This window comes from Cyanistes caeruleus, chromosome 2 (assembly GCF_971803275.1).
Source record: "Cyanistes caeruleus chromosome 2, bCyaCae1.hap1.1, whole genome shotgun sequence".
NCBI classification, from domain to species: Eukaryota; Metazoa; Chordata; class Aves; order Passeriformes; family Paridae; genus Cyanistes; species Cyanistes caeruleus.
Genome location: NC_141702.1, coordinates 3,109,289 through 3,135,299, shown reverse-complemented (window position 1 = coordinate 3,135,299; position 26,011 = coordinate 3,109,289). Strand labels below are relative to the sequence as shown.

General features: G+C 44.3%; 1 protein-coding gene across 2 annotated transcripts in view; it reads left to right on the top strand.

Annotated features, from left to right (window-relative positions):
- Positions 1-26,011, top strand: part of PINX1 (PIN2 (TERF1) interacting telomerase inhibitor 1) — a 61,893-nt gene that overhangs the window by 8,219 nt on the left and 27,663 nt on the right. For both annotated transcript variants that reach the window (XM_023924208.2, XM_023924206.2), the window contains exons 4-6: positions 103-181; positions 3,897-3,989; positions 6,525-6,601. In XM_023924208.2, coding sequence (XP_023779976.2) covers positions 103-181; positions 3,897-3,989; positions 6,525-6,601 — 249 coding nt within the window. The remainder of the gene's footprint in view (positions 1-102; positions 182-3,896; positions 3,990-6,524; positions 6,602-26,011) is intronic.

Below are 26,011 nucleotides of genomic sequence, written 5' to 3'. Positions count from 1 at the left end.
ATATCCAATTAATTTACTTCTAAGAGTCTTAATACCTGTTTTGTAAAACTTGTGTTAGTTCTGAAGGCTTCTGCCTTGTATTCATGTGGGTGATATTTACAGGACAACTGGATTGCTCATCAGGATGACTTCAACCAGCTTCTGGCTGAGCTGAATAACTGCCATGGACAGGGTGAAACAGGTAGGTTCATGCTTGGCTCAATCAGATGCTGGAAGCTCAGCAGAGTTTCCATTCTGTGTCTTAGAAAAGTTCCTGAGGCCCAGTTTGTGATGCAAATATCTTTGATGAGGTTGAGAACTTCTTCCCCAAAATCACTGGGAGCCAAAGGCTGTGTTGCCATCCATGGTGATGGATTTGTGGATCTCAGTGGATCAGTTTTGCTCTCAGGACTCAAAGAAAGGCTTTTTCTTGAGGAAAGAAAACATAAAATGCTAAACCTGTTTATTTCATCCAAGATCACAATATTTGGGACACTTTCCCTGGGCTGTACCTAGAGGAACATTTCTTTCTTTATGAAACACCCAGAATCTGTCTGAAGGCTCACAACAATCACTCAGCATAGCAATATTTGCCTTCCTTCTGCTGATGAACTATCACTTGGTTTTCATGCTCCAGTGGCTTCTTAAATACCTTCTTTTCCTGTCCTTAGAGAGCTGCTCTGTAGCTTTTCCTTCAGAGTTCTGCATCTCTGCTTTGAGTGTGGCATAAAGTGATTTTTGTAGCCCTGGTGTTGAGCACACAAGTGGGGAAACTTTCCCAAAAGGGCTATTTTAAAAGTCTTCTGTTTTTGAAAATCTTCTTCATTTGTGAAAATGAATTTAGGAAGTGGTGGTGGGTATGAGCTTAGAGAAATAATTGGTTTATCGAGTGATTTATCATCTCTCCTTTAATTAAATGCAGTTTAAACTCTGATTTTGCATCTGAACACCTCCCTGGAGTGTTGTTAAACCAAGGGCTCCTGCTTGGACGCAGCCCTGTCCTTGTGCTGCTGGGGCAGAATTGCCAGATTAGTGAATTTAGCAACTCTTCATTCATTCATTCATTCTTAACCTTTGAGCACTGAAGGTTTTCCAGGAGAGAAAATGTAGGAAGAAGAGAAGGAAAATAATTTAGCAAGGAAGTTTTCTAATCCTGGAGAACTAGAATTAAAATTCTGGTTCTAATTCTGATTCTAAAATTCTGAGCCTGATGCCTCAAAAACACTTTTTTTAACTTGCTGTGCGAGCTGTCCTTGTGAAATCATGAGGCCACCCAGGACTCAGTGCTGTCACTCAGCTCCTGGAGAAAGTAGGAGAGCATTTCATGGGGAAATTCCAAAAGTTCCTGTCTCCCTTCAGAACAAAATCCTACCCAAGTTGCAACTTGAGCCCTGGGAAGATCAGGGAGGTGTAACTGGTGGGAAACCTGCAGACTGATGAGCAGAGAGCTGAAATGACTTGCCCAGGGCCATGGTGAGTCAGCAGAGGCAGGTTCAAGGAGCAGGACTTGGTCCTAAGCTTTGCACTCTTCCCTGGGTCACCTCATGCAAAGTGACCCTTGAAAACTCATATTTCTCCCTGTTTTCACTCAGTTCTTTAGGTCCTTTCAGAATCTGGGACAAGTTTTCAGTCACTGAGAACAAATTTGGGCGCACCTTGAAAATTCCAGGTCAGAGTCACATTTTGATTTACAGAAAGGGATCGCTCTGAAACTTGTTTTTTTGGCAGTTGTCAAAGCTGGCAAAACTCATCCAGAAAAAACTCTGCCTGCAGCTGTGCTGCAGGAGCAAATGTTACTTTATTGGACACCCTCCAGTTTCAAACTGCATTAAAAGTCACTGAAAAACTTCATTGTTCTTGAAGAACTGGTGCAGTTGCCAGAGCTGGATTGCAATTAGAGGTCGGAAAGGAAGGGCCCCGTGGGGGTTGATGCCAACTTTCAAATACCCTCAGTGGTATTTGTGTGTTGCTTTAGCTGTCTTTTCCTGTTTTGTTTTTTTTTTCCTAGCTGAGCATCCAGTGAGGGCAGGTTTAAATTAGATTAAATGTTAGGAAGAAGTTCATCCACTGGTGGGGAGGCCCTGGCACAGGGTGCCCAGAGAAGCTGTGGCTGCCCCTGGATCCCTGGAAGTGTCCAAGGCCAGGATGGACAGGGCTTGGAGCAGCCTGGGATAGTGGGAGTTGGGACTCCATCATCTTTTCCCACCTAAACCATTCTATAATTCCTGTTTCTTTAGCTGGGTTCCTTAGTGATGATGACTTTCCCTTTCCCATGGATAAACAGTAGGAACAGCACCCTGGCAGTGCTTTGGCAGATCCACCTCGATCCCATTTGCTGCAGAAATGCCACTTCCGTGGCTTTATTGCCACGACTAAATTCCTGTAAAAAGCACATTAATATTCCTGTAAAAAGCACATTAATATTCCTGCAGTGCTTGCTCAGTTTGTCAGATGATTTTCCAGTCCCTGGAAGACAGGGATTTATTTCCCTGCCCACTGCAAGTGCCAGCACGTTCTGTAGTGAAATTCCTCCCTGCAGGCACGAGGCGGTGCTGCTGCCCCTTTCCCGGCAGGAATAACAGCGGAGGAGGAAGGCTCTGTGGAAACCCTTTGCTGTGTAATGCTCCTTTTGCTACCAGGAGATTGGAAACCAGGCTCAAAGTGCTGCATCACTGTCAGGGTATTTTAGTTGTGATCCTCACTTTCCCCACAGACCCTGTTTATTGAGGATTTTTTGTTAAAAACCAGATTTGCTGGTCCTTTCTCTTCCCATTAGTTTAGGAGCGGGAGAGTGGATCTCAGCCTGCTCTCCCACTGAAGGCTGAGGATTTCACTTTTAACTCAGGGATTCATCTGGTGGCACTGCCTATCAAGCAGGGAAGTGCTGGAAATCCAGTGTCAGAAAGGTTTGGGCAGCAGAGCTTTTCCAGGGTGGGATCATATAAAAAAGGTGACTCAACTTGGCCCTCGGGGTATGGGTTGATTTCCTTACCCATCCCACTGGGAGGAAAAAAAACACCTCACCATAGTAACCTTCTGTGTAGTTACAGAGCAGAGACTCCTGTGGTGCCTCTTTTCAGTACTAACAAGGCAGTAATTAACTGTTCTACAGGTGAATTCTCTCTTTCTGGCAATGTTTTGTGAAATAGCAGGCTCTGTGGCTGCAAGGAGAACATTTGTACCCCCAAAATAACCTGGCACAGCACAGGAACGTGATCTCTGCGTTGTTTAATAGTGAGGTTAATCCTTCACATGGCTTTAACCTGCTCACAGCCTCCCAAAGTACTCCTGAGTGACTCTGGGAGTGAGCCAGCCCCAGAGACCATTCCCAGAGGACAGTTTAGATGCAGTCCCTCTTCTGGAAGCCTGGAAAATGAGATAATGGAGATGTGACAATTTGTTGTAGCTGGCCTCAGGGACAGAAAAGCTGTATCACCATTCAGTTTCCTTACACAGATGTATCAGCTTATGTCCAAATAAAGGTGTTTTGTGTAGGGTTGGAAATGAAAATCTTGTGGTGGTGGGGGTTTCCCCTCGTTTTTCTTTCTGCTCAATCAGTATTTCCTACCATTTCTTACATCTTTCTAAGACTTTTGTGCTGGAGATACTCTATGAAAAACAGCACTATTATTATTTTCTTACCACAGAGATGGATTTACCTTTGACTTGGAGTACCTATATCTGGCTTTTCAAATTAAATTGGATTGGAAATGGGAAAGAAGGGGGAGGGGGCAAAAAAAAAAAACCAAGCACTGACATATTTCAGACAAAACTTAGAATGCTTTCTTCAGTAATACTTTATGATATGTTGTTGACTGGATTTTGAGAGAGAAAATTAATTACACTGATGTTTGAATTTTGTGCTTAAGTGTCTCTAACAGAGTTGGACCCTGTTTGCTTGGGGTTTGTTTTTTTAGAATCCTCAGTGAAAAAGAAGAAAAAGACATTCAGCCTCGAAGAAAAATCAAAATCTTCCAAGAACCGTGTCCATTATATGAAGTTTGCCAAAGGTAAGAAGAGTTTTGTTGTTTCATAAGCCCTGGCCAAGATTAGAGCAAGCCCTGCTCAAGGTGATCTATTGCCTTGTGGAGTCTAAATTTGGCAAGTAAAACCTGGGTTTAGAAACACCCCCTGCAGCAACTTGCTTAAAGCTCTAATGTGCTGTTCCTCTTTATTTTGGGCAATTTTGGATGACCTTAGGCTGCTGGTGTTGGGAATGAAACAATTCCTCAGTGAAGGAGATGAGTAAAGGAGCAGCGAATATTCCGAGCGGTCGGGGCGTGGGCAGGGATGGGAGCAGGAGGCAGGGGTGAGATGGGAGTGACTTGGGCATCTGCGTGGCTCTAACCCTGCAATCCCCAGTAACCCCTGCTCACAGATCATGTGGATGAGATCAGGGATCAGATTAAACCTGCGTGGAGGAAGAGGAAAACCCTCTTACATCCACCAGGTACTTTATGGGATAAATTAGGGCAGCCAGAAAAACTCTTATCAAGAACTTGTGGAGTTTAGTAATTCCTATCTTTCTTAGAGTGATGACATTATTTCAGTTAGCCCAGGTTCTGGCCCTTGACAGTTGTTCAGTCCTTTCCCTTTTGCTCTGTTCCCCGTTCACACGGTGTGTGCCCGTTTCAGGGCATGGATAGGATCAGTTTCCACTAATGGCTGATTTATTAAACTGAAAGCTCTGTGTAATGTTTTCTGACAGCAAATGCCTCTGCTAAAACGAAGCTAATTGATATCTGAATGGAGGCCAGATTTTCATATCAGGGTTTGGGATTTTTGGTGAAATAATTCGACCTTGAAGTCCAAGCTGTTAACATGAGCCTGCCACTTTATGATATTAAACAATTAAATTGGTTCAGGGCTCGCAAGTACAGAGGCCATGGCCTGTTTGAGCAAAGAGGATTTATTTTGATTTGGATTTAACCTTTTACTAAATATAGAAGAAAAAAGAAGTGTCTTTTGATCATGTAAAATACAGCTCAAGCCTTTCATATTCACAATATCCCTGATTTGTTTGGTCACTTTTCCACAAGGCAGCCCCTCATTTGCTTGCACCCTCTGTGGCCTGACACAGGGAAATTGTCCTTTTTCAGGGAAAGAGGAAAAGTTATTTGAGAAAGGCTCGTGTTGTCGTGGCCCTTGTTGTTGAAGTCCAGTCCTGCTTCCTTTCAGACTAAACAAGACAAGCTCACACAAAAGCGGGAGAAGGGAACAGCGACGGCACCAAACGCGGCTTCCGCTCCCGGGGCTGGTTTGGAGCCTCGCTGCTGGAGGAACAGCCACCCCTGGATCTGGGAAATACACCCCAACCTCAGATTAAAACACTGATTTCAGCTGCTTTCCGAGCAGCTGCTCCCCTGTGATGCTGCAGGAGACTGGGGCTGTCAGCAGAGCTGGTTTTCTGTTAGAGGAACAATGGGGGATACATCCAGGGGGAGGCACAGAGAGGGAGCGTCACCCAAAGACGAGAGCAGGAGGATTTTAGGTTTCACATTCCCAGCCCTGGCCAAGAGAAAGCTGAAAACAACCCCAGCCTCTTCCAGCTTGCTTGGACAAGGCCATTCAGAGGCAGTGCAGTGAGGCAGCAGGACAGTGAGGAACACTTGCTTCTCTAGGCTGATGTGTCTCTTTACCCTTTGGGTGCAGTTAAGGATCCCAGAAAAAAAAAGTCAGATTTGGAGATTTTTTTATTTATTTTTTTTGGGGGGGATGTTTTGGCCATTACAAGATTCATTTTGAGGTCACTGATTTTGGAATCAGAAAGTCAGGTGATTGAGACCCCAGCAGAGTCTTAACAAGTTGACCTGTCTGGGTTAATTTTGTTCCTTTAACTTTTGCTGACCTTTTCCAAAAGAATTTTCTGATGGAAGCAGTGGACAACTCAACAGCTCCTGCTCTGTGGAATTGGCTAAACCTGTGCTTGTAACTCTGAATATCACATCACACCCTTCTGCTTCCCCTCCTTGCTCCATGTCTGATAGCCAGCTCACCACACAACAATCAGATGGGAATAATGGCCCTCCTGGAAATCTTTGCTTCACCCTTGAAATTTTTTTTTTGTTGGTTTTGTGTTGGAATAACCCAGTGTGTGGCAGAGGTGGAGGTTTTGCTTTTCAGAAGCAACATCAGAAATCAGAGAAAAGTCCCCACTGAGTAAAAATGGATTTTTATTTTTTTTCATTGTGTGGGGGAGCTGTAACTCCCTAATTCTGTCAGAAATGAGGAATCCTCATGAGAATCCAAAGATCCTAATGCATACACGCATTTCCTCTTGTGTACCTTCATTTAATGGTCTTAGCATAGAACCCCAGTGTAGTTTGGGTTTGAAGGGACCTTAAAGTTCATCTCATTCCAACCCCCTGCCATGGCAGGGACACCTTCCACTATCCCAGGTTGCTCCAAGCCCCATCCAACCTGGACTTCCTGATTTTTGTTTATCTCCAAGAGCAATTCCTCTCTGTCTGTGGCTCACACTATTACCAAAATGCATCCTCAGATGTGAAGGTTTTGGGGTTTTTGCCTCTCTTTACCCCTTCCAGGTAAGGATCTCTCATCACGCACTGAGCAGGACCTGTCTTGCATTTTTGGGAGAAGACAGAAGAGTGCCAAGACCCAGGTAAACAAGAACCTTCTCCTTCCTTTTGTTTCCTTGTTTATTATCCCTTATAAAAAATGACCCAAATGTCTTCTGCCAATGTGTTTTTTGTACTTGAAGTGCTTGAACTGTGAGGAAATAAGAGTAGATTTAATCCCTGTTTTTGTGGATTATCGTGACATAATTCTTTGGAGATAGGGAACTCCGGTGTTTTAATTTTATGGTAGGAAATGTGCATCACAAAGAAGAATTTTGCTTGACCTGAAAGGTCAAAGGTTGGTTGCTCTCAGAGGTCTTTTTCCATCCTAAATGATTCTGTGAAAGATCCATGAATAACCAAAATATAATTGGTAGTAGCAAAACTGGGTGATCTCCACAAATTGCCCATGTTTTCATAAAAAAAATAGGAAAGGCTGAGCAGCTGCCAAAGATTCAGAGGTGGCCTGAAAAGTGGTAAATATTTGATGAGAAGACCTTTACCCTGACTTTGTGTAATGGCATCCAGGTTTGGACCAGCTTTTATTTTATTTATGTGTTCATTAGCATTTTGAACTTGCAAAGCACAGGCCAGCTCTATCAGTGGATAAATGGACTGTGGACCAACATATCCAGAAAAATTCTTTAGACAAACCAACATCTGTAAAAGCACAAATTAATGTATTGCAGGAATTGCCCTGTTGATTCCAAGTTCTTGGAAATCTGTGGTTTAAAGGGAAAGATGGTGATTGAAATGGAGTGGAAATTTCTGGAATACCCTCTAGTGTCTGACACCTTGCTCCTTGTGCTCTCAGAAGCTGTTGTGGAACTTCACTGCAGGTCACTGGGAGCTGAAATAAGGATTTGGGAATTTCCAGTCTGTGAGAGCTGTTGGAGCTCTCACATCCTATGGGTAAACTTGTACCAGGGAGCCCTGTTGGTTCTGATCACCTGAATCTGCCCTGGATTTTCTCCTTGGCTCCCTGCTGTCAGATCAGCAGGAAGCAGGAGAAACTGGGATTTAAGGCAGCTGGGGTTGAGGGAGCAGATTTTGCCCACTCATGAGTTGTCTCAAGTAGCTGGTACTGTTTTCTCTCTATGTTCTCCATCTTTTGAACTTCAGAGTTGGAAAGTTGCTTCTTCTGGGACTTTTTCCTGCAGAACATTTGCTCTTTTGTGGATAAACACTGCAGATCACATGGATTTTATGAAGGGTGTCTAAGTTGGTGCATGTTGCTGCCAGTCCCTTGACAGATGCAGTAGTTGGCTGATGGCTACTGTGCAGATTTCCTGAAATGGTGCAAGCTTCTGGCAGAAAAGTCACAGACTGTTCCCTCCTAAGCACCCAAATTTCCACATGCAAATCCAGGCAGGAGGGAACAGAATTTGGAGCTGCATTGTTGTTTTCTGGCTGCTGCTGAGCAGCTACAAGGGGAGGAAGCCAGAGGCAGCACAATTGCTTTCCCCAGCTCCCCCTTCTCCTTCTCTTCATGGGTCAGAGATCTGTGGAGTTTGCACAGAACAGAAGTGCAGTGCTCAGGCCCTCCAGCTCCGAGCAGTTTCATTGCACCCATGAACTCTTGTGATCCCTTCCCATCAAGTTCCAGAGCCTGGTCCTTAAGGTGGCACAAAGGGACGTGCCCTGTGAGGATTTGTGGGAATTCTCTATGTTTGCCTTCTGGTTTGAAACCCCTGAGCTCTTGGCATTTCCCTGCTGTGGCACAGAGCTCACTGCAGGAGCAGGAAGGTGCTGCCATTCTCCTGTAACTGAGTTGTTCCTGGGTGGAGATGGGGTAGGAAGGGCCCTACAGGCCCAGCAGAGCCCTGGGCTTGCCTGCAAGTTGTGGTAGGCTCCAGTTCCCTTCAAATTCCAGCTCCAACAACCCTGGGCTGGTTTCCCACAGGATAAGGACTTCCACAGGAGCCAGAACTGCTCCCATCCATGAATCTGACTGCAGGTTCCCAGCTGTGGGTGCAATGGAGATGACACATGGAAGTACCCCTGTTGATCCTGGAAAGGCTGGAGCAGTGGCTCACAGGAATCTCATGGATTCGAAAAGACCAAGTGCTGGTGCTGCATTTGCATCAGGGCAATCCCCTGGATCAATCCAGGCTGGGGATGAAGGGATGGAGCAGCCCTGGGAGAAGGACTTGGGGGTCCTGGTGGGTGAGAGCTGGACATGACCCAGCCCAGAAACCCCTGGAGCTGCTGGAGAGAGTCCAGAGGACACACCAGGATGAGCAGAGGGATGGAGCAGCCCTGCTGGGAGGAAAGGCTGAGGGAATTGGGATTGTTCAGCCTGGGGAAGAGAAGCTTTGGGGTGACCTCATTGTGACTTCCCAGTACCTGAAAGGAGCTACAAGAAAGATGGAGAGAGACAGTTTACAAGGACCTGGAGGGACAGGACACAGAGAATGGCTTCAAACTTAGAGAAGACAGAGTTAGGTGGGATATTGGGATATTGGCCTGGCACAGGGTGCCCAGAGAAACTGTGGCTGCCCCTGGATCCCTGGAAGTGTCCAAGGCCAGGTTGGATGGGGCTTGGAGCAACCTGGGATGGTGCAAGGTGTCCCTGTCCATGGAAGAGGGTAGATCTGGATGGACTCTTAAGGTCTCTTCCAACCCAAGCCATTCCATGATTTTCTAGCTTGATGTCCTGCCTCTGAGGCTCTTTCTCAGGTATCATCTCCCTCCTCTGCTCTCAGAGATGCAGTTTGAGAAGCACTCAGCACACCTTTGATGTGCACTGAACGATCCCAACATTCCACTCTTGATCTTTTGACAAAGATTTTCACCTTAATTCTTTTTCCCCCCTATTTCTATTTGTTTCAGTCTGGGATCATGAAAACTTGGGTGTAACTTCATGGGAAGATGCAGGAACTGCTTTTCATTGAATCACAGAATTGCTGAGACTGAAGGAGACCTGGAGGTCTCCAGAGGAGTCGCCCTGCTCAGAGCAGGGTCAGCTATGGCAGCTTCTTCAGCAGTTTGTCCAGAGTTTTGATTATCAGCCTTCCCTAAATTAAGATCCCTAAGAGATCACGGAATCATGGAATTGGTAAGGCTGGAAAGGCTTTGCAATCCTCAACTCCAAGCCTGTTCACCACTAAACCATGTCCTCAGGTGCTATAGCCACATGTTTCTTGAACACTTCCAGGGATGGTGACTCCTTTGTTTCCTGGAGCAGCCTGTTCCTGTGCTAGACAACCCCTTCCACAAAGAAATTTTTCCTAAATCCAATCTAAACCTCCCCACTGTTGCACTAGGTCATGCTGGTTGGCTGGTGTTATACTAAATTGCCTTTAGAGGTTAGAAAAAGAGAAGAAAAAAGCAAAACACAGGGAATCCCATCTGTGCTTATGCTCCAAGGGGAATTGGTGGGAGAGCTCAAGGCTCAGTGATGGTCTCTGGACCAGCAAGATAATCCTGGCTCTTCTGAAGTGCTTGTCAAAAATCTGTCACCTCTGAACTGCTGCAGTGATAAACAGGGTCTTAACAAATCAGAGGTGTCACTGTTTCAATCCTTCCTGTCCACTCTTTTCCAGTCATTAGCAATCATTCTATGGTCTTGACTTTTCAAAAAGCCTTTGGCAGGAGATGCTCTGTGTGAGCTTAATCTGAGCTCTCTTAACTCTGGGCCTGATCTCAGACTCCCTTTTTAACTGTCTGCGTGGCCAAGGACTGATCTGGTAATGGATCCTTTCTCTTGTTCCACACCAGCTCTGCAGCACTAAAAGGGGAATGTTGAAACTTGGATTATCTACCTTATCAAAGGAAGAGGGAGTTGGCCAGAGGACTGTAAAGATTGCAAAAGAGGGGAATTGCAAAGGATGTGGAAGGAAACGCTGTTTGCCCCCTGGGGGTCGAAAGGAGTTTCTCTAGAAGTAATAAAACTACAGTGCTGTTGTTTTGATGGTTCTGGGATATGTGTTACTAATCAGAGGCAATTGCAACCTTTAATTCTCCTGAATGTTCAGCATAACAGTCCTTTCTTTAAAATTATTTTTGATAAATCATGTGTCCAACTCAAACCTCCTTAATAAACTACACAGGGACCTTTGTTTAAAACCAAAAAAAAAAAATAAAAAAAAATATACAAGTGAAAAAAACGAGGTGGGGAAGAAAACAATGGCTGGGCTTCAGAGTGGACCTAAATTGAAAACGTCTGCAGTTTTTCCCAGGGAGAGCAAGTGATCGAAAATATTGAATTGTAATTATGATGCTCCCTGGAGACCTGCAGTGAGGACCTGTTTTGCAGGGTAAGATCTGCCAGACTTGTTTTTTGCCCCCACTTTTCCCTGTGATTTTCTCACTTGCTTAGGAACACTGGGAGCTGGGGAGACAGAAAAACAAATTCCATTAGTTCCTATCTGGTTGAACTTCCTGGAACCCCCACTATTTTTTTTTGCTTCTCAGAATTTCCTTCCTCCATCCAGCTGTGTTTCCTGATGGAGCCTTATCACTGGAGAAAATGCTCCTGAGTGAGGCTGAGGATTTGGGAATGAGTTGCAGACGGTCCCAACTTGGTTACTGAACAACATGATTCTGGCACTGATTTCACTCTGGGGGCTGGGGGGGAGCAGCTCTGATTTACTCAAACCCTGTTGGAGATGCATAAAAACCTGAGTGTTTTGCATCCACCTCACATGCATGGCTCAGGCTGTTCCATGAGTAATCTGCTTCCTCCAAGTTTGTGTAACTTGGATGTAAACCTGCGTAAGTTCCCTTTAGCCACCCAATCCAAGTAGCCCGAAAGTCTCAGGCTTGCAGTGATTTCTTCCTTGTTAGGCATTAGAAATGGAACTGTCCACCCCTGGTGCTTTTTCACTTTTTTTTTTGTTTTGTTTTTTAATCAGGAAATTGTCTTCTGACACATTTTGCAGAACTTCCTCAACTGATTTACATTTCCCAGCACTTATCAGAAAAGCATGTTGGCTAATCTTAAGGGACATAGCTGAAAATCCATTAAAGTCTGGCTCTGCCATGGACTCCCTGAAGTTATGGGTGAACTGATACCATTCCCTGCACCTCAACTTTCTCTCTGCAAAATACCAATCACTCTACTGGTGTTTGTGGGGTTTCACAATTGTGACTTTTAGGCCAGTTTCAAGTTTAATCTTGGGGGTTTTTTTTCACCTGTGTCCAAATTTGTTGCAGGGTTAGCACATAAATTAATTTGTTGCTCCCTTTTTTGACAATGCCAGGAAAGGAAAGAAAAAAAAACCTGAAGAAGAGAAAAATGAGTTACAAATTAACACAGATTTTTTCACCGTTCTGCTTTGGAGACCCCAGTTAGCATGAGGTATTTGGGACTGAGAAGCAGAACAGAAAAAAAAAAAAAAAAAAAGACATCAAAAACCTGGAGAGAGTCCAAAAGAATTTAGTAAAATGGGAGACAGGGTTAGAGGGCATGTCCTAGAAGGAGAGAGTGGAGGAACTGGATACGTTCATCTCAGAAGAGAGGCAGAAAAAAGATGACCTCTCTGCCTATAAATATCTGGGGGTCATGGGGAGGGAGGAGCAGAGGAAGGGAAGGGACAGTAATCAGAGTAGGCAAAAGCCAGGAATGGGACTGGGAGGTGAGAACTTCAATTAGAAAAAGGAAGACACAGACTTACTCTTCAGCAGGCTTCCTCACAGTGATGTCAGCGGGGCACTGGAGGAGTCTCCTGAGGGAAATCCCAGCTCCTCAGTGAGTGACGCCAAGAAAAAAGATGAATTTAACAGTTTTAGACCCATTGGGATGGGCAGAGATGGATCAGTTTGAATAAAACATCTCCCAGAAGCCATTCTGTGAGCGGCTCCAGCGCTAAAGTTGGATTTGTGTGTTGTGCTTGGATTCTGTGTGGCTAAAGGAGATGAGCTGATGCTGGAATCCCTGTCCTTGTGCACATGGATCTGCTGGCCTTCCCTGTTCAGTCATAAAATATTTTAGGGTCTTAATGTCTTTGAAATCTCTGCTGACCAGCATGTTATACTTGCTTCAAGAATTTTAGTCTCAAGTGGTAGGACAAGGTGGGATGGTCTTGACAAGGCAGGGGAGATTCAGCTGAGATATCAGAAAAAAATTGTTCCCTCTGAAGGTGGTGAGGCCCTGGCACAGGGTGCCCAGAGAAGCTGTGGCTGCCCCTGGATCCCTGGAAGTGTCCAAGGCCAGGCTGGACAGGGCTTGGAGCAACCTGGAATAGAGGGAGGTGTCCCTGCCCATGGAGAAGGGTGGAATGGGATGAGCTTTAAGGTCTCTTGAAACCCAAACCATCCTGTGATTATTATCAAAGGATTTTTACTGCCTCTGTAGTACTGCAGGAACTTCCTCAGCCTCTCCAGTTCTGCTCTGCACCCCACCATGGACTCTTAACAGCAAAAAGGGTCAAAAAGAAGAGAAAAAAACAACTCAAAACCAGATTCTGCCAGCAGTGAGCCATGCAAGGTCTGAGGAGCAACCAGGACAGCTCTGGTGCCACAAAGTCACAAGGAGGACAACAGGACAGTACAGCTGAAGGGTGAAATCCAACTCCCTGCACAGGTGGTTGGTAGATTGTAGGTTGCAAATCTGGAGAAACCCTGGAAAACAGATCTAAAGCCCTGTTGCTTTGAGCTGGTAACCTGCAGCATCCTACAAAGCAAGTCAGAAAATTAATTAAGCTCAAGGTATTAATTTGGGCCATATATTTAATATTTTTCCATGCAGATGAGATTGTTTCAGGAAGACCAGGAAGAATTTCTTTTACCCAGCATTCTGTCCTAGTTGTGCTTTTGATAAAAAAAGAGGAAGAGCAAAGTATTGATGTTTTGTTGCCTATTCTATAAGCACCTTGTTAATCAACTGGAGGATAAATTATTGCTGTTCAGATATCAGGAGAGAGGGAGAGGAGGAGATCTCTCCCAGTCTGGAAGTAAAGGTGCTTTTTCTTCCTCTCTTCATTGGAGAAGTCTTGCCCCTCCACATTTGCTCCTTGGGGGGTTTGTTAAGGAACTGAAACAAAACTGGGGGAAGCTCTTTTTGATTTATCTTCTCTCCTTTCCTTTTGGTCACTTCCAGAGGCTTAAAGAGCCGAGTTGGCTTTAATGTGTTACCATTAGAGACCAGGCATTAGCTGGAATAACCCATCCTGCCTCACAGTGAAAAATATCCCTTGATTGGCTAATTAATCAGTCAAAGGGGAATGACATGGCCCTCGGCTTGAGGGACTCTGCTGCACAGGTAAACAGGTCATTGATAAATGGTTTACCCACAAATTCATATATCAAGAAAACTTAGTCATTTTTTAACTACACTTGGTGTGAAAGCTGTGCTGCGTTTTTTGGAGGTGGATTTTTGCTGCCTTTGCTTTTTTTTGCATCGTGGAAGCTTTTGGGCTGTGGGAGTTTGTAGGAGGAGAAGGCCAATCAGAACTTTGTCACAACTGGAGTTCTTCTGTTTTCAGAATTGGAAGAAAGAAAAAAAAAAAAAAAACTTCAAGAATTTTTTTCCCCCCCTCTCAAAAAGAGGAAATCATTGTGGTTTTTTGTGTTGAGATTGAGTGGGTCTGAAATCAGGATGGCTCAGTTGCTTTTGTCATTTAAATATCCTGAGGCTGCTCAGTTGGTCTCATCCAGTTCTCAGGCAGTGCATGGACAAAAAAATAGATCCATAAATGGGTCTGATGAAATAACTGGGGGAAACCTATGGTGTAAGAGGCAGGTCTGTGCTGGTAAAAGGCTTTGACTGATTTCCTATTGGCTTTTGGTATTTCTGTGCAGGACCTTGTATAAAATCTGTATATTTTATAACACCTTGTCCTGCAAAGGTGGTTCTCCAGTGGGATTTTTCACTGAGATTTAGAGAGAAAAGAGGGGAAAAAAAAAAAAAAGAAAATGAAAAGGGGAAGAAGGAAATCTAGCTATAAATTGCATTGCATAAAAGTGTGATTTAGAAACACTTTTATCCATGGGGTAAATAGAGTTAAAGCAGTGAAATCGTGTAAGGGACCACAAAACAATGTTTGGCATAGCTGCTTAACTGGGTGCTCAAAACAAATCCTAATTGTGCTTTTTTTCCTTGCAATTGTCTCTTTTTTTTTTTTTTTTTTTTCTTTTCTTTTTTAACTGTGTATTAGAGAAAGTAACACACCAGCACCTAAGAATATGGGTTTGGCTTCTAGGGAATAAACCTCACCTTATTTTTGTCCTGCGTAATCCCTTCCTCCCAAGCAGCCCTTGCCATGGGCCTGAGCTTTATAGACCAGTCTTGTTTTGTTTTTCCTTTTAAAAATATTTGTCTGATCAAAGAACTCTCCTTAAAAAAAAAAATAAAAAAAAAAGAATTTGCAGTGCAGCAGTTCAAAACAAGGAAAAGTACCTTTTTTTGATCCAATCATAACAGGATTTGTATATGGAAGTGTGAGCTAGGCAGGTGGCTTCCTGTTGATTTTTAAGCCAGGTGGGCAAGTTCTTGATGATGAGTTGGTCTCCCTCCCTGCCCTGCTTTCCCTGGCGCAGGAATTTGCTTATTCCTGTGTCTGGAGGAGTGGGATTTGGGCTGACAGCTTGTAGGGATAATGCTGCTGTGAAAATGAGAGGGAAACAGCAGCTTGGTCTCTCTCAGAAATCAGGGATTAGGATACATTTTATTACTCCCAAGGTGGTAGCTGGATCTCCAGCAGCCTGCAAGGACTGGGTGTTGACAGCAATCTGATTTTTGCTGACTTAGTGTCATTAAAGGGTGTCTAACCTTCCTCCAAGGGTGTCTTCTGATTTTTGGCTCATCAAACTGGTTATGAAACTGCTCGTTGGTTCAGATGGGTTAAACAAACCAGAAGCTGGAGCAAAAGAAATGATTCAGCCTGAGAAAGTGTTTAAAATCTAAAGAAACAAGCTTTTCCACTTCCAATCCAGTATTTCAGCTTCTCTGCAGCATCTTTCTTTCTTCAGCAGTGAACATTTGCTTTTCTAATTCTCCATTCAGGAGAAATATCTGGTGCTGGAGGGTGACTTGGTGGTAAAGTTCCCCACCAGTGTCCAAACTGGTTCTTCCTCTCTCTGAGCTCCCTCCAGCTCCCTGGCATGTTTGCAAATGGGGCCATTTGAATTTAGTTTGGGTTTATTTGAGTTTTCCCGAGGTTGAGACAAGGTTAAGAAATCCAGTGTCTGTTTTTCACTAGGTCTGCAGCCTCCCCCTGCAAACCACCATCAATCCCAGCGTGTTTCCTTTGAACAATTATGGTGTTGCCATAGAGAGAGGGACAGATGTGACAAAAGTGGTGATTAATGTCATTCATTTGACCATCTGTTAATAACTGTGTGTATCCCTCAGCTGAGGAAAGAGGAAGAGGATGATGGGGAAGACAAATCATGCAGGGGGATAGTTGGTGCCTTCTGTGCTCAGGTGGCTTCAGCATCAGCTCTGGAAGATGTGTCCCTTCTCAGGATCCTGGTGATGGGTACTCTCTGTTCTCCCTCGTGGGATACTCTGTAGGAAAGGTCTCAGATTTGGAGTTAAGGATGAATATTGTCCTGTTCTGATTAGCTGAGAAGAGAGAGCAGGGACCTTTTAGAATGTTAGAATCACAAGGATGCTCCCAGGGCTGGAGTCCCTCTGCTCTGGAGCCAGGCTGGGAGAGCTGGGATGGTTCATCCGGAGAAGGGAAGGGTCCAGGGAGAGCTCAGAGCCCCTTCCAGAGCCTAAAGGGGCTCCAGGAGAGCTGGAGAGGGACTGGGGACAAGGGATGGAGGGACAGGACACAGGGAATGGCTTCCCACTGCCAGAGGGCAGGGATGGATGGGATATTGGGAAGGAATTGTTCCCTGTGAGGGTGAGGAGGCCTTGGCACAGGGTGCCCAGAGAAGCTGTGGCTGCCCCTGGATCCCTGGGAGTGTCCAAGGCCAGGCTGGACACTGGAGTTGGATCAGCTTGGGATAGTGGAAGGTGTCCCTGCCCACGGCTGGGGGCGAGACAGGATGATTTAAGGTCCTTTCCCACCCAGCCCATTCCATGACAACAACTGAAATCAGAAGATGCAACCAAAGGGAGCTCAAGATTTTTGCTGAATTGGACAGAGTCATACTCTGCTGAAGAGATTCCAAAATCTCCATGCACACAGCAGGGTCTGAAGTCTTCCCTGCACTGGACTGAGGGGTGTGAATCCATCTGTGGTGTGTAGTTTGTCCCTTCTCTCCTTGGGGACAGGTGGTTGTGCCTTCGGGTGTTTGGGGTTTCACAGCGCTACAAACCCAGTGGGTGTGGGGAGGAGAGGCTGGAGGTTGGTCTGGCTTTGGAGCAGGAGGTGCTGCTGTCTGATCATTAATTCCTCAGAAATTTTTGGTTGTAGCCTGGGATGGACCTGCAGAAGGCTCTGCCTCAGTGATCCTGGAGGAAAGCTCTGGAGTCCCTCAGGATCCACAATTCCCAGGGTGGTTTGGTAGCCACCTTGCAACTACCTCAGCCGGAGTTAAAATCCAACATATGTTGGATAAACTTTCAGCTCCCACAAACAGTCAGGATCAAGGATGATTTCAGCATGGGTAGTAGAGTGGACAGAGGGTGAGAGGTGTGGCTGTCCACAGCATTCCATTTTTAATTCTTTATTTACTGGCATTTATTTTAAATCTGCTCCGTTTCACCAGGAGCTGACTTTTTCCAAGCGCTGGGAAATGTTTTTGACAGCAGAATCCAACCTAGCTCAGGGTAACACTGATCCTGTGTCACCTGGGTGGTACAGGTTGTTTTTTAACAAATGAAGGGAAGATCAAAAATATTGCATGCCCTAAAATCCTGTTTTCCAGAATATTGAAGAATTTAAATGTCACTCAGTGCTTCAATACTTGAAAGAAAATTATTTATTCTCAATACTTTTTTACAAAGAAATATCTAAGCTTGGGAGCAGAAGAAAGTTTCTGTAGTACAAGGTAGTCAAAGGCTAATGCTAATTAGGAAATGTTTTCTAGTTCACAGAAAATACAATTTGTTTTTCTTAAAATTTCTAAAAAATATATTTTAATTTCAGATTGTCAGCTTGTGTATTTTGCAATGAATACTTGCAGTTAGAAAGTTTGTAAATGTTACAGTTTGTAATGTTGCAGTTTGTAAATGTTACAAACACCTTGCTGTGGCCAAGTGCAAACTTGAAGGTGCTTTTTTATTATTCATTAAACCACTGTATCTCATAATGCAATAAAAAAATCTTAGATGAGGGAAAAAATCAAGCAATTCTATTATTTCAGGAAACTCTTTATGTATTTATTCTTTGATGTCTCATAATATGGATATGGGGTTTATATTTAGTGGAAAAAAAGAGGAACTGTTCAAGTAAATAAGCAGAAGGATTTTGTTGGTTCTCTCCAAATCTCATCTACTGCTTAAACTCTTAAAAATATTGAAAAAGCACCAAATACTTCAAGTGCCTGGAAAAGTTCTCAGGTTTAGTGAAATATTTGTAAAGTCCTCTGGGTATCAGTGGATGCTGAATTTTATCTCCAACTACTAATGGGTTAAGCCACTAAGAAATTTGATATGAAATATGTCAACGACAACATCACAAATTCTGTCTTGATGCATTTTGGGAGCGGCTGACTTTCCATGTCCCTGCTGTCACATCCAAGCAAAAGCTGTTTCTCCAACAATTCCCAAATTATTTTAGAGCTTCAGATCTTTATTGACTTGCCTGGCTCAGCTCATCCCAGCATCAGCTCTTTAATCAGTTTGTAAACAGCACATTTAGCCCAGTGGATTATTGTTTTCTAAATATCTCCCTTTTCTAAGGACTCAGGCTGTGCAGTGATGGCACCAATTCAAATCTCCAGTTGTTCCATGAGGACCACCACAATATATAAATTATATAAATTATATAACCCTCCTGGTGCTGCTCAGCTCCAGTCTGGGGCAGTGATATAATAAAACATGTGACTGTCGAGTTATCCATCCAGTTCTCAAATTGCTTCCCCCTAAAAAAATGTTTCTCCTCCTGACTTAAAGAGTGGATGTTCTGTGGGGAGTGATTCAGCCTTGGCCAAAATGACCTAAATTCAGCCTTTTAATATCTGTGTCTGTGCTGATGCTGGGAGCTTAAGCATTCATTTACATTTCTTCTTAAGAGCAGTGAGAATGCTGGGCCAAGCTTTGAGGTGATGAGAGAAAATTGGGTAATCCTACACGTCAGCAAGCGGCTGGAAGAGGAAGTTTTTTTGTTGGAACTTGCACACTGAGAAGGCACAATGTCCCTATTTTAACTTCTGCCTTGCTAAGCCTCCTATTAATCACTGCTTTTGAACTCTTCTCTCACAGCCCCTCTGGATTTGGAGGATGGGATTTATCTGTAGTGGATCCCAGGAATGTGGCTCAGGTGAGGAACAGCCAGGCTTTAGTCAGGGCTCTCTGGTTCCCTTTCACCACCTGCTCTGCAGCCTTGGATCAGGTTTGCATCCCAATTTCCCAACCACTAAACCTGGGGATGATTCACATATCCCGTGCAAGTGGTATCAGCCTTATTTGTCTTGTGTGTGATTGTCCATGTAAGTGCATTGAAATACTGGGATGATAATTGAGAATTTTGAAGTGCAAAGTGTATCACCCAGGTTTCTCCCAGTGGTTATTTCTGGAAAAGCTGTTGGAAGCGTTCTGTATGTGCTTCCCTGTTTACCTTTTGAACTTTACAGCCACAGTGCCCATATTGTGGTTTTAAGACATTGCAACTTAATTAAACTTTCAGAGAGTCCTGGAGCGTGACTGTCTCCAGCTTTCCTGAAATCCCTGCAAAAGCAGGGCTGTTCACATAAAATGGGGATGGGAGAGGGGTGCTGTGCTCCAGAGGGTGCTGAGGGTGGGGTCTGTAACCCGGGATAATTTGTGGATCTTGGGAGGCTGAGGTCGGGCAAGAAGTGCAGGAGTATCTCACCTGCAGGAGTGTAAATTGTCAAGTGGAGCAGCAGCCCTTGTTTTGACAGCCAGGACTTCATGTATCCCTTGTGCTGCTGATTCCCTGCCCTCTTCTCATTCCAGCAGTCCCCCTCTGCCCAGGCCTTCCCACCTGGAGCTCTGCAGGCTCAGGAAATTTTTCTTTCCCAAACCGTGGGGTCAGGGTTTTTTTTTTTTTTCCCCCATTTTTTTTAATAAGCCTGGTGTTTGTCAGTTACCAAATGGCAAAGGAATGCTGTGTGTAGCAACTGCGATGGATCTGGTCCAAAGGCAGGGAGCGTGGCCCGTTCCTTTTTCCGGCGTTGTCGTAGGGAAATGGGTGTCTCCAAGAGACGCCCGGCGGCAGAGCCCTCGCTCCGCAGCACCGCCAGCCTGGGGGTTCTGATCTGAGCATTTGCTCCTGGAAAACAGAGCTTTGTCACTCCTGGCAACTGGCTGTACAAAAACACTGATAACAATAAAGGGCTCCCTGCCCAGTCCAGGCTTGCTCCTGCTTTCTGGGAATCATCCAGCATAGAGGAGATGCTGCCCCTCTGCTTTAACCCGCAGTGGGCTTTTGTAGGGCCCCATCTGCTCCCAAATTCTGTACCTCCACAGACCTAAAGCCTTGCAGGGCTGTGGCAGATCCTCTTCCAATCACAGAATTCTTTCCTGTATCAGCAGAACAAAATGCCCTTCACCTTCACAGAGTGGCTGAAGGGATGGGAGCTGCTCACGCTCTCAGAGGAAGCTTGGGAAGTAGGAAAAGTTATCTCAAGTACAAATCAGGCAACAAGAGATTAGAATTTTGCCATGACATCTATAAAGTACTTCTCAAACTTAATTTTCCAAGAAGTTTTTATGGCTAAAAGTTTTGGACTGAAAGCTGCAAAACTCTTTTATTCTAATTAGTAACCGGTTTTTCTGGGACCTGGATTGTCAAGCTGGTGGGAGAATTCTCTATTTTCTGGGCTCTGAAGTCTTTGAAAGAAAAGATGAGATTGCACCCAAGGGGGAGGTGTGGGGTTTGACACCACTTAAGGGCCCTGACACAAAATCACCTTCAGGATGTCATGCAGGAGGCACCCACTTGGCTTCTTGTTTTGTCCTTCAGGATATCTTGTTGCTGTGGAGATTTGCTGATCCTGATGGATTCAAGGCAATACTCTCCACTAGTTCCAGAGTTTAGCTAAATGCCTAAAGGAGAGGGAGATTAATCCCAGCTGAGAGGTTAAATGTAGTGATGTAACATTTAAGAAAAGCTACAGTGAAAGGCCATTGAGCCTGCTTAAGGTGTGAGCTGTGCATTTCAGGGTCACCTCTCTCTCCATGGGATGGGAAGATTTGAGACTCCAGGTGTAAAACTTCCACTAAATATTAAATATTTGTTTTGAGCTTTAGGTACAAAGCCCTTGGTTTATATCATATATTGCAAATACATGAAAGCTTTATATTATTTTCCTTTCCATATAAATACTTAGCAAGGCAATATGCTTTTGACAGTTTCTGTCTTATATTTTTCATAAGATAGAATTACAGAATGGTTTGGGTTGGAAGGGACCTTAAAAATCATCTTGTTCCAATCCCCCTGCCATGGCCAGGGACCCACATTTTTGGTGCTGCTAAAAGGATTCGGTCCCAGAACATGGGTAGGACCTCAAAGGAACGTTGGAAGGGACCACAGAAATTATTCTGTAGATTAATGCCACTTCCTAACTTCTCCTTAGATATATGATCTTTCTGTCACTTCTAATTGCTTTCCTTTCCCGAGTTCTGCAAATAAAAATACCTTTCTGTAGGAGATACAAGCAGAAATCCCTCTTAAGGCAGGAGCTTTGTGTGTCCAGGAAATTGTAGGCACCTTTTCCCCAGAGTGCAGCTCTGAATCGGTACCTGGCTCTTATTTAGGAGGGCATATTATTCACTTTTCTCCAATATTTGGGAAAGCAGGACATGCTGCTCATTTGAAAATCATACCAGCTCCTTTATCACTGCCAGTCACAGTGAGCAACGCTGCATTCCCAGCTTGACACCAAGGAGGAGGTTTGCCCTGAATAAATAGAGGAGATAAATGGTCTTTCTGTTCCTCAGAGGAATTTGGGCCACTTCTCAAAGTTGGTGCCAGGAGTACAGTAGCAGAGTGGCATGGTTAAAGTTAATTGCCCTCAGATTTTAGTTAAAAGTCTAACTAGCTTGTCAGCTTTGAATTTATATTTTCACAGTTCACTAGGGAGTGATAATAGGGAGGCTTTGATGTAGCTGCCTGTTTTTTGCTTTGTACGAAATGCTCCCAAGTTTAGTAAATAAACTTTTATCGAGAGGGGGGCGGGATTGACAGCTCAGATCCAGCCAGGAAAATCAGGGATATCCCCTCACCGAGGGGCACAGGGGCAGCAGGACATTGGAGCTGCGTGGCTGGAATGATAAAGGAGATTTTCGTGGAGCACCGTGCTGAGTTCTCTAAGAAACAGCTCATCAGAGATTTGTTAATTAGGTGTCACCGGAGACTTGCTGAAACAGTGAAGCTTCCACGCACAAAGCACTAATTAACTCTTTAATAGCCCTGGAGTGCACTTGCTAGTTCCCTCCACCGAAGAGACTGAGGAATGCTGGATTAATCCCCTGGGGCTGCCCAAGGCTGTCCTGAACAGCATTTGAGAGAACAGAGATGTGAGACCGACTCAGAGCTTGTAACAGGAGACTTCTAAACCAAGAAAAGTCTTGCTAAATTAATTGTTTACAAAGATGGTCATTCTGGTTTTAACTGGAACCAAAGGGTTTTTTTGTTTGGTTATTTTAATTTTAATTTTAATTTTAATTTTAATTTTAATTTTAATTTTAATTTATGATGGGCCTTGCTCTATACTGTACCTCTGCCCTATAGCCAGCTGTGGGGGATATGAGCTGTTCAATCATCTTTCAAGTAAAGAAGCAAAAAGGCACATTCAAAAGCATTTAAAGGATTTGCTACATCTTTTTCTAATATTATTTTATTCAAGATTACCTAATAATGTCGCTCAGAGGGTGGTGAGGCCCTGGCACAGGCTGCCCAGAACAGCTGTGGCTGCTCCATCCCTAGAAGTGTCCAAGGTTGGACAGGGCTTGGAACAACCTGGGATAGTGGAAGATGTCCCTGCCCATGGTATTGGGCTGGAAACTGGATAATTTTTAAAGTCCCTTCCAACCCAAACCATTCAGGGATTCTGTCATTGGGTAACTTTCTAGTCACAACATTATTAGTGTTGATACCTTCCAGACAGCTGTTCTCTGGTTGAAGGGCAGATCAACTCCATGAAATTGGAGTGCTCCCCTTAATTCTTGCTAAAACTATTCTTGAACACTTTTTAATTTTAATACGGTTTTGATCCTTTCTCATTAAATGAGAAGGAATGAGTTACTCTCCTGTTTCACCTGGTGATGTGTGAACAAACCACTGAGCTCTTTGAAGGTGCAAGTGGTTTTCTTGGCTCTGCAGCCAGGGTGGATGAATTCCACTGCCAGGATCTTAGTGCCACACAGACCTTGTCTCGTTGGGCTGCTTTTTTTGGAATCTGTTCCTGAGCTGTTCTTTCCACTGCAGGTGGTTCTGCAGAGCGAGCTGGCTGGGCTCGGACACAGAGATAAACTTGTGCCTTTGAGCTTGCACAAGCACAGATCACCTGCTGGCCACCAGGAATGTGCTCTGATCTTGTTCTGGCTGACCCGAGTGAAAACGGGAACTGGCATTGCCAAAACTATTGGAGCATCCAGTGGCTCCAAGGAGTCCAGCAGGCTGCAGACAGGTTTGAACCGTCTGAGTGGGAAGGGACTTTCTGTTTTGCAAGCCCTGCAATGTTGATTTCAGCACTGCCTGCCTGGGGCAGAGGTAATGTCAGCTCCTGGAGGAATAGCTGTGGCTCCGTCTGAAGGAAAGCTGGGGGTTTGTCCACTCTGAAACCATAAGAGTAAAAATGTTACTTCCATCAGAAAGTTCTTAAGGGAGCATTTGATGAAAAGAATCCATTTCTAAAGCGAACAATGAAATATTTACATGTAAAAAGCCATTATTGCTTTAACATAAAATCATGGAATCACTGGAAGTTTTGGGTTGGAAGGGACCTTACGTTCATCCAGTTCCACCCCTGCCTTGAGCAGGGGCACCTCCCACTATCCCAGGTTGCTCCAAGCCCTGTCCAACCTGGCCTTGGATGTAAATTTCCTCCAATTAACTTTTAGTAAAGTGTATGCTTGAGTTTTGGTTGAACTCAAAATTCTGAATTGTTTCACAGTTTCTGCCTGGTGTCTTAAGCACTGTATTTGAAGATTATTTGTTTGAAGGAGAGGATGTTGCTCTTGGGTTTTTATGGCAAACTTTTGAAATACATTTCTCTTTAAAAAGTTTATGTCTTTGGGCTGTCTTGTAAATACTTGAATAAATACAATCCTGGAGTCCTGGAATGGGCTGGATTGCAGGGGCCTTAAAACTCCTCTAGTTCCACCCCTCTGCCATGGGCAGCAACACCTTTTGCTCTCCCAGGTTGATCAGGGCTTCATCAAGCTGGGCCTTGGACACCAATTAATAAAATCCATCAAAATTTTGGGGGATTTTCCTTTCATAGGACATGTAAGGATATCATACAAGGAATGTTTGAGCCTCTGTGAGGATTTCAGTACTTGCAGTTCCATCAGCCTGGAATTGAATGTTCTCCCACAGAGATTTTGGGCTGCCTGTGCTGGAGTTGTTTGAGTGGATCAGTCCATGTCTCCTAGAGGCCTTTGTGCAATGCCCTTCTTGTACAGTCAGGAGTTTAACTTCTATTTCATCCTTTTTCTGCTTTCTTTAATGCCACTTCTCCACATATTATACTGAACTTCATTCAAATACCAATTTGTGTAAAAAATAAATAAATAAAAAACACCAAACAAAAAGAACACCCTAGAAATGCTGAATCTGAGTTTGACTGTGTAACTCGACTCACTCCAACCCTACAATGAGATTATTTAGACAATCATAATTGTTAATTACATAATTATGTACTGTTCATTTCTCTGGAAATGTCACATCATGAACAGCTATGGAGTTTTTTTAATGTAAGGTGTGCTCTTGGTCTTTATTTACTACATGCAATTCAAATGCTGTTTAGAAGACAGGATTGGGAATATTTTTGCTGGGAATTTGGGAATATTCTTTCTATATTGTTTACTGCAGTCGTACCTTCACCTTTTTAGGTCTGAGGATGGTATCAGGTACTTGCAGAGGACAGTTTGTTAGATGCAGAAGAACAAATCAAAATCTGGAATTTGGGTGCACCTGCCCCACAAGGCAGTATAGATATTTACTGATTTTAGGTTTGCAGGCTGAGATGGCTGAGACCTCAGCTCTTTCTGTTTTCATATTGCTTCAGATGATTGAGTTTGAGTCCAAATTCACACATCTGGAGCTGAAAGATTTTGTGTTTTCACTACCAGTCTCTGGTGAGGTAACTGAAGTACTAAAGAAGAGACAGTTTCTGATGTCAGCCCTGCTGCTTTGCTGTTCGTTTGTCATACATGGGAATGCTTTTCTCATCCTTCCACATATTCCTGGATTGAAGGAATAAGCATTATTTCAGGTGATATTATTCATGACAGCACAGTGAGAAGTTATTGTTTTATTAGAGAGGCAAATTATACCTTAGGGAAATATGCTGGTCCTATCACCTTCCATTTAGAAGGCTGTTCCGTTTCTGACGTGTCTGCAAACAAAACAGACAAATTTGGAATTCTTTTCCCCTACTGGATTACATTTTTTTGATGTATTGACACTTCTTGCCTTTTTTGGGAGGGGTTACAGTTTCTTAGATAAGTAGAGTCAGCTTGCTCACAAGGGAAGGGACATAAATACCTGGCTGGGAGCTCAGCCTCTGGAGCTGCTTTGTTAATTCATGCCTTCCATCTGGGCTGCTGCTGATGGGTGTCACCTTGTGAACAGTGCAGGTGGGAAAATGGAGCATGAGAGCTTTCCAGACAGCATTTCCTGTAAAAATACCAGGTGACACTTTCAGAGGCCTTTGGCTACCTAAGTGATGTCCTTATGTATGACACACACGAGCCTGGTGCTTGTCTGTGTGCCTGGAAGTGCTTGTGAGCACAAATTCACAGCTTGTGCCCTGCTGCCCTGGTTTATTCATCAGACCCAACTGGTGGCACTCCCTGGGAGTTCCCTGGGAGCACTGCAGAGTGCTCCACACACAGATTTTTGATTGCTTTTACTTCCATCAGGCTGGAATTGCATGTGTGTGATTCCTGGTGCATTCCATGTGGTCGTGTGGCTTCTGGAGGCTGCGCAGTGCCTCGTTTGGGATGGATAAAGGTGCACAGGTACGGGAGGGATTCTGCCCCTCTGCCCCACTCAGGTGAGATCTCTCACTGAGAGGCAAAGCTCCCTCCAGCCCTGAGGCCTGGAGCAAGTCCAGAGGAGGCACCAAGATGTTCAGAGGGATGGAGCAGCTCTGCTGTGGGAAAGGCTGAAGGAACTTGGATTGTTCAGAAGAGAAGGCTTCAGGGTCACTAATTGCCCCTTCCAGTACCTAAAGGGAGGCTATAGGAAAGATGGAGAAAGACT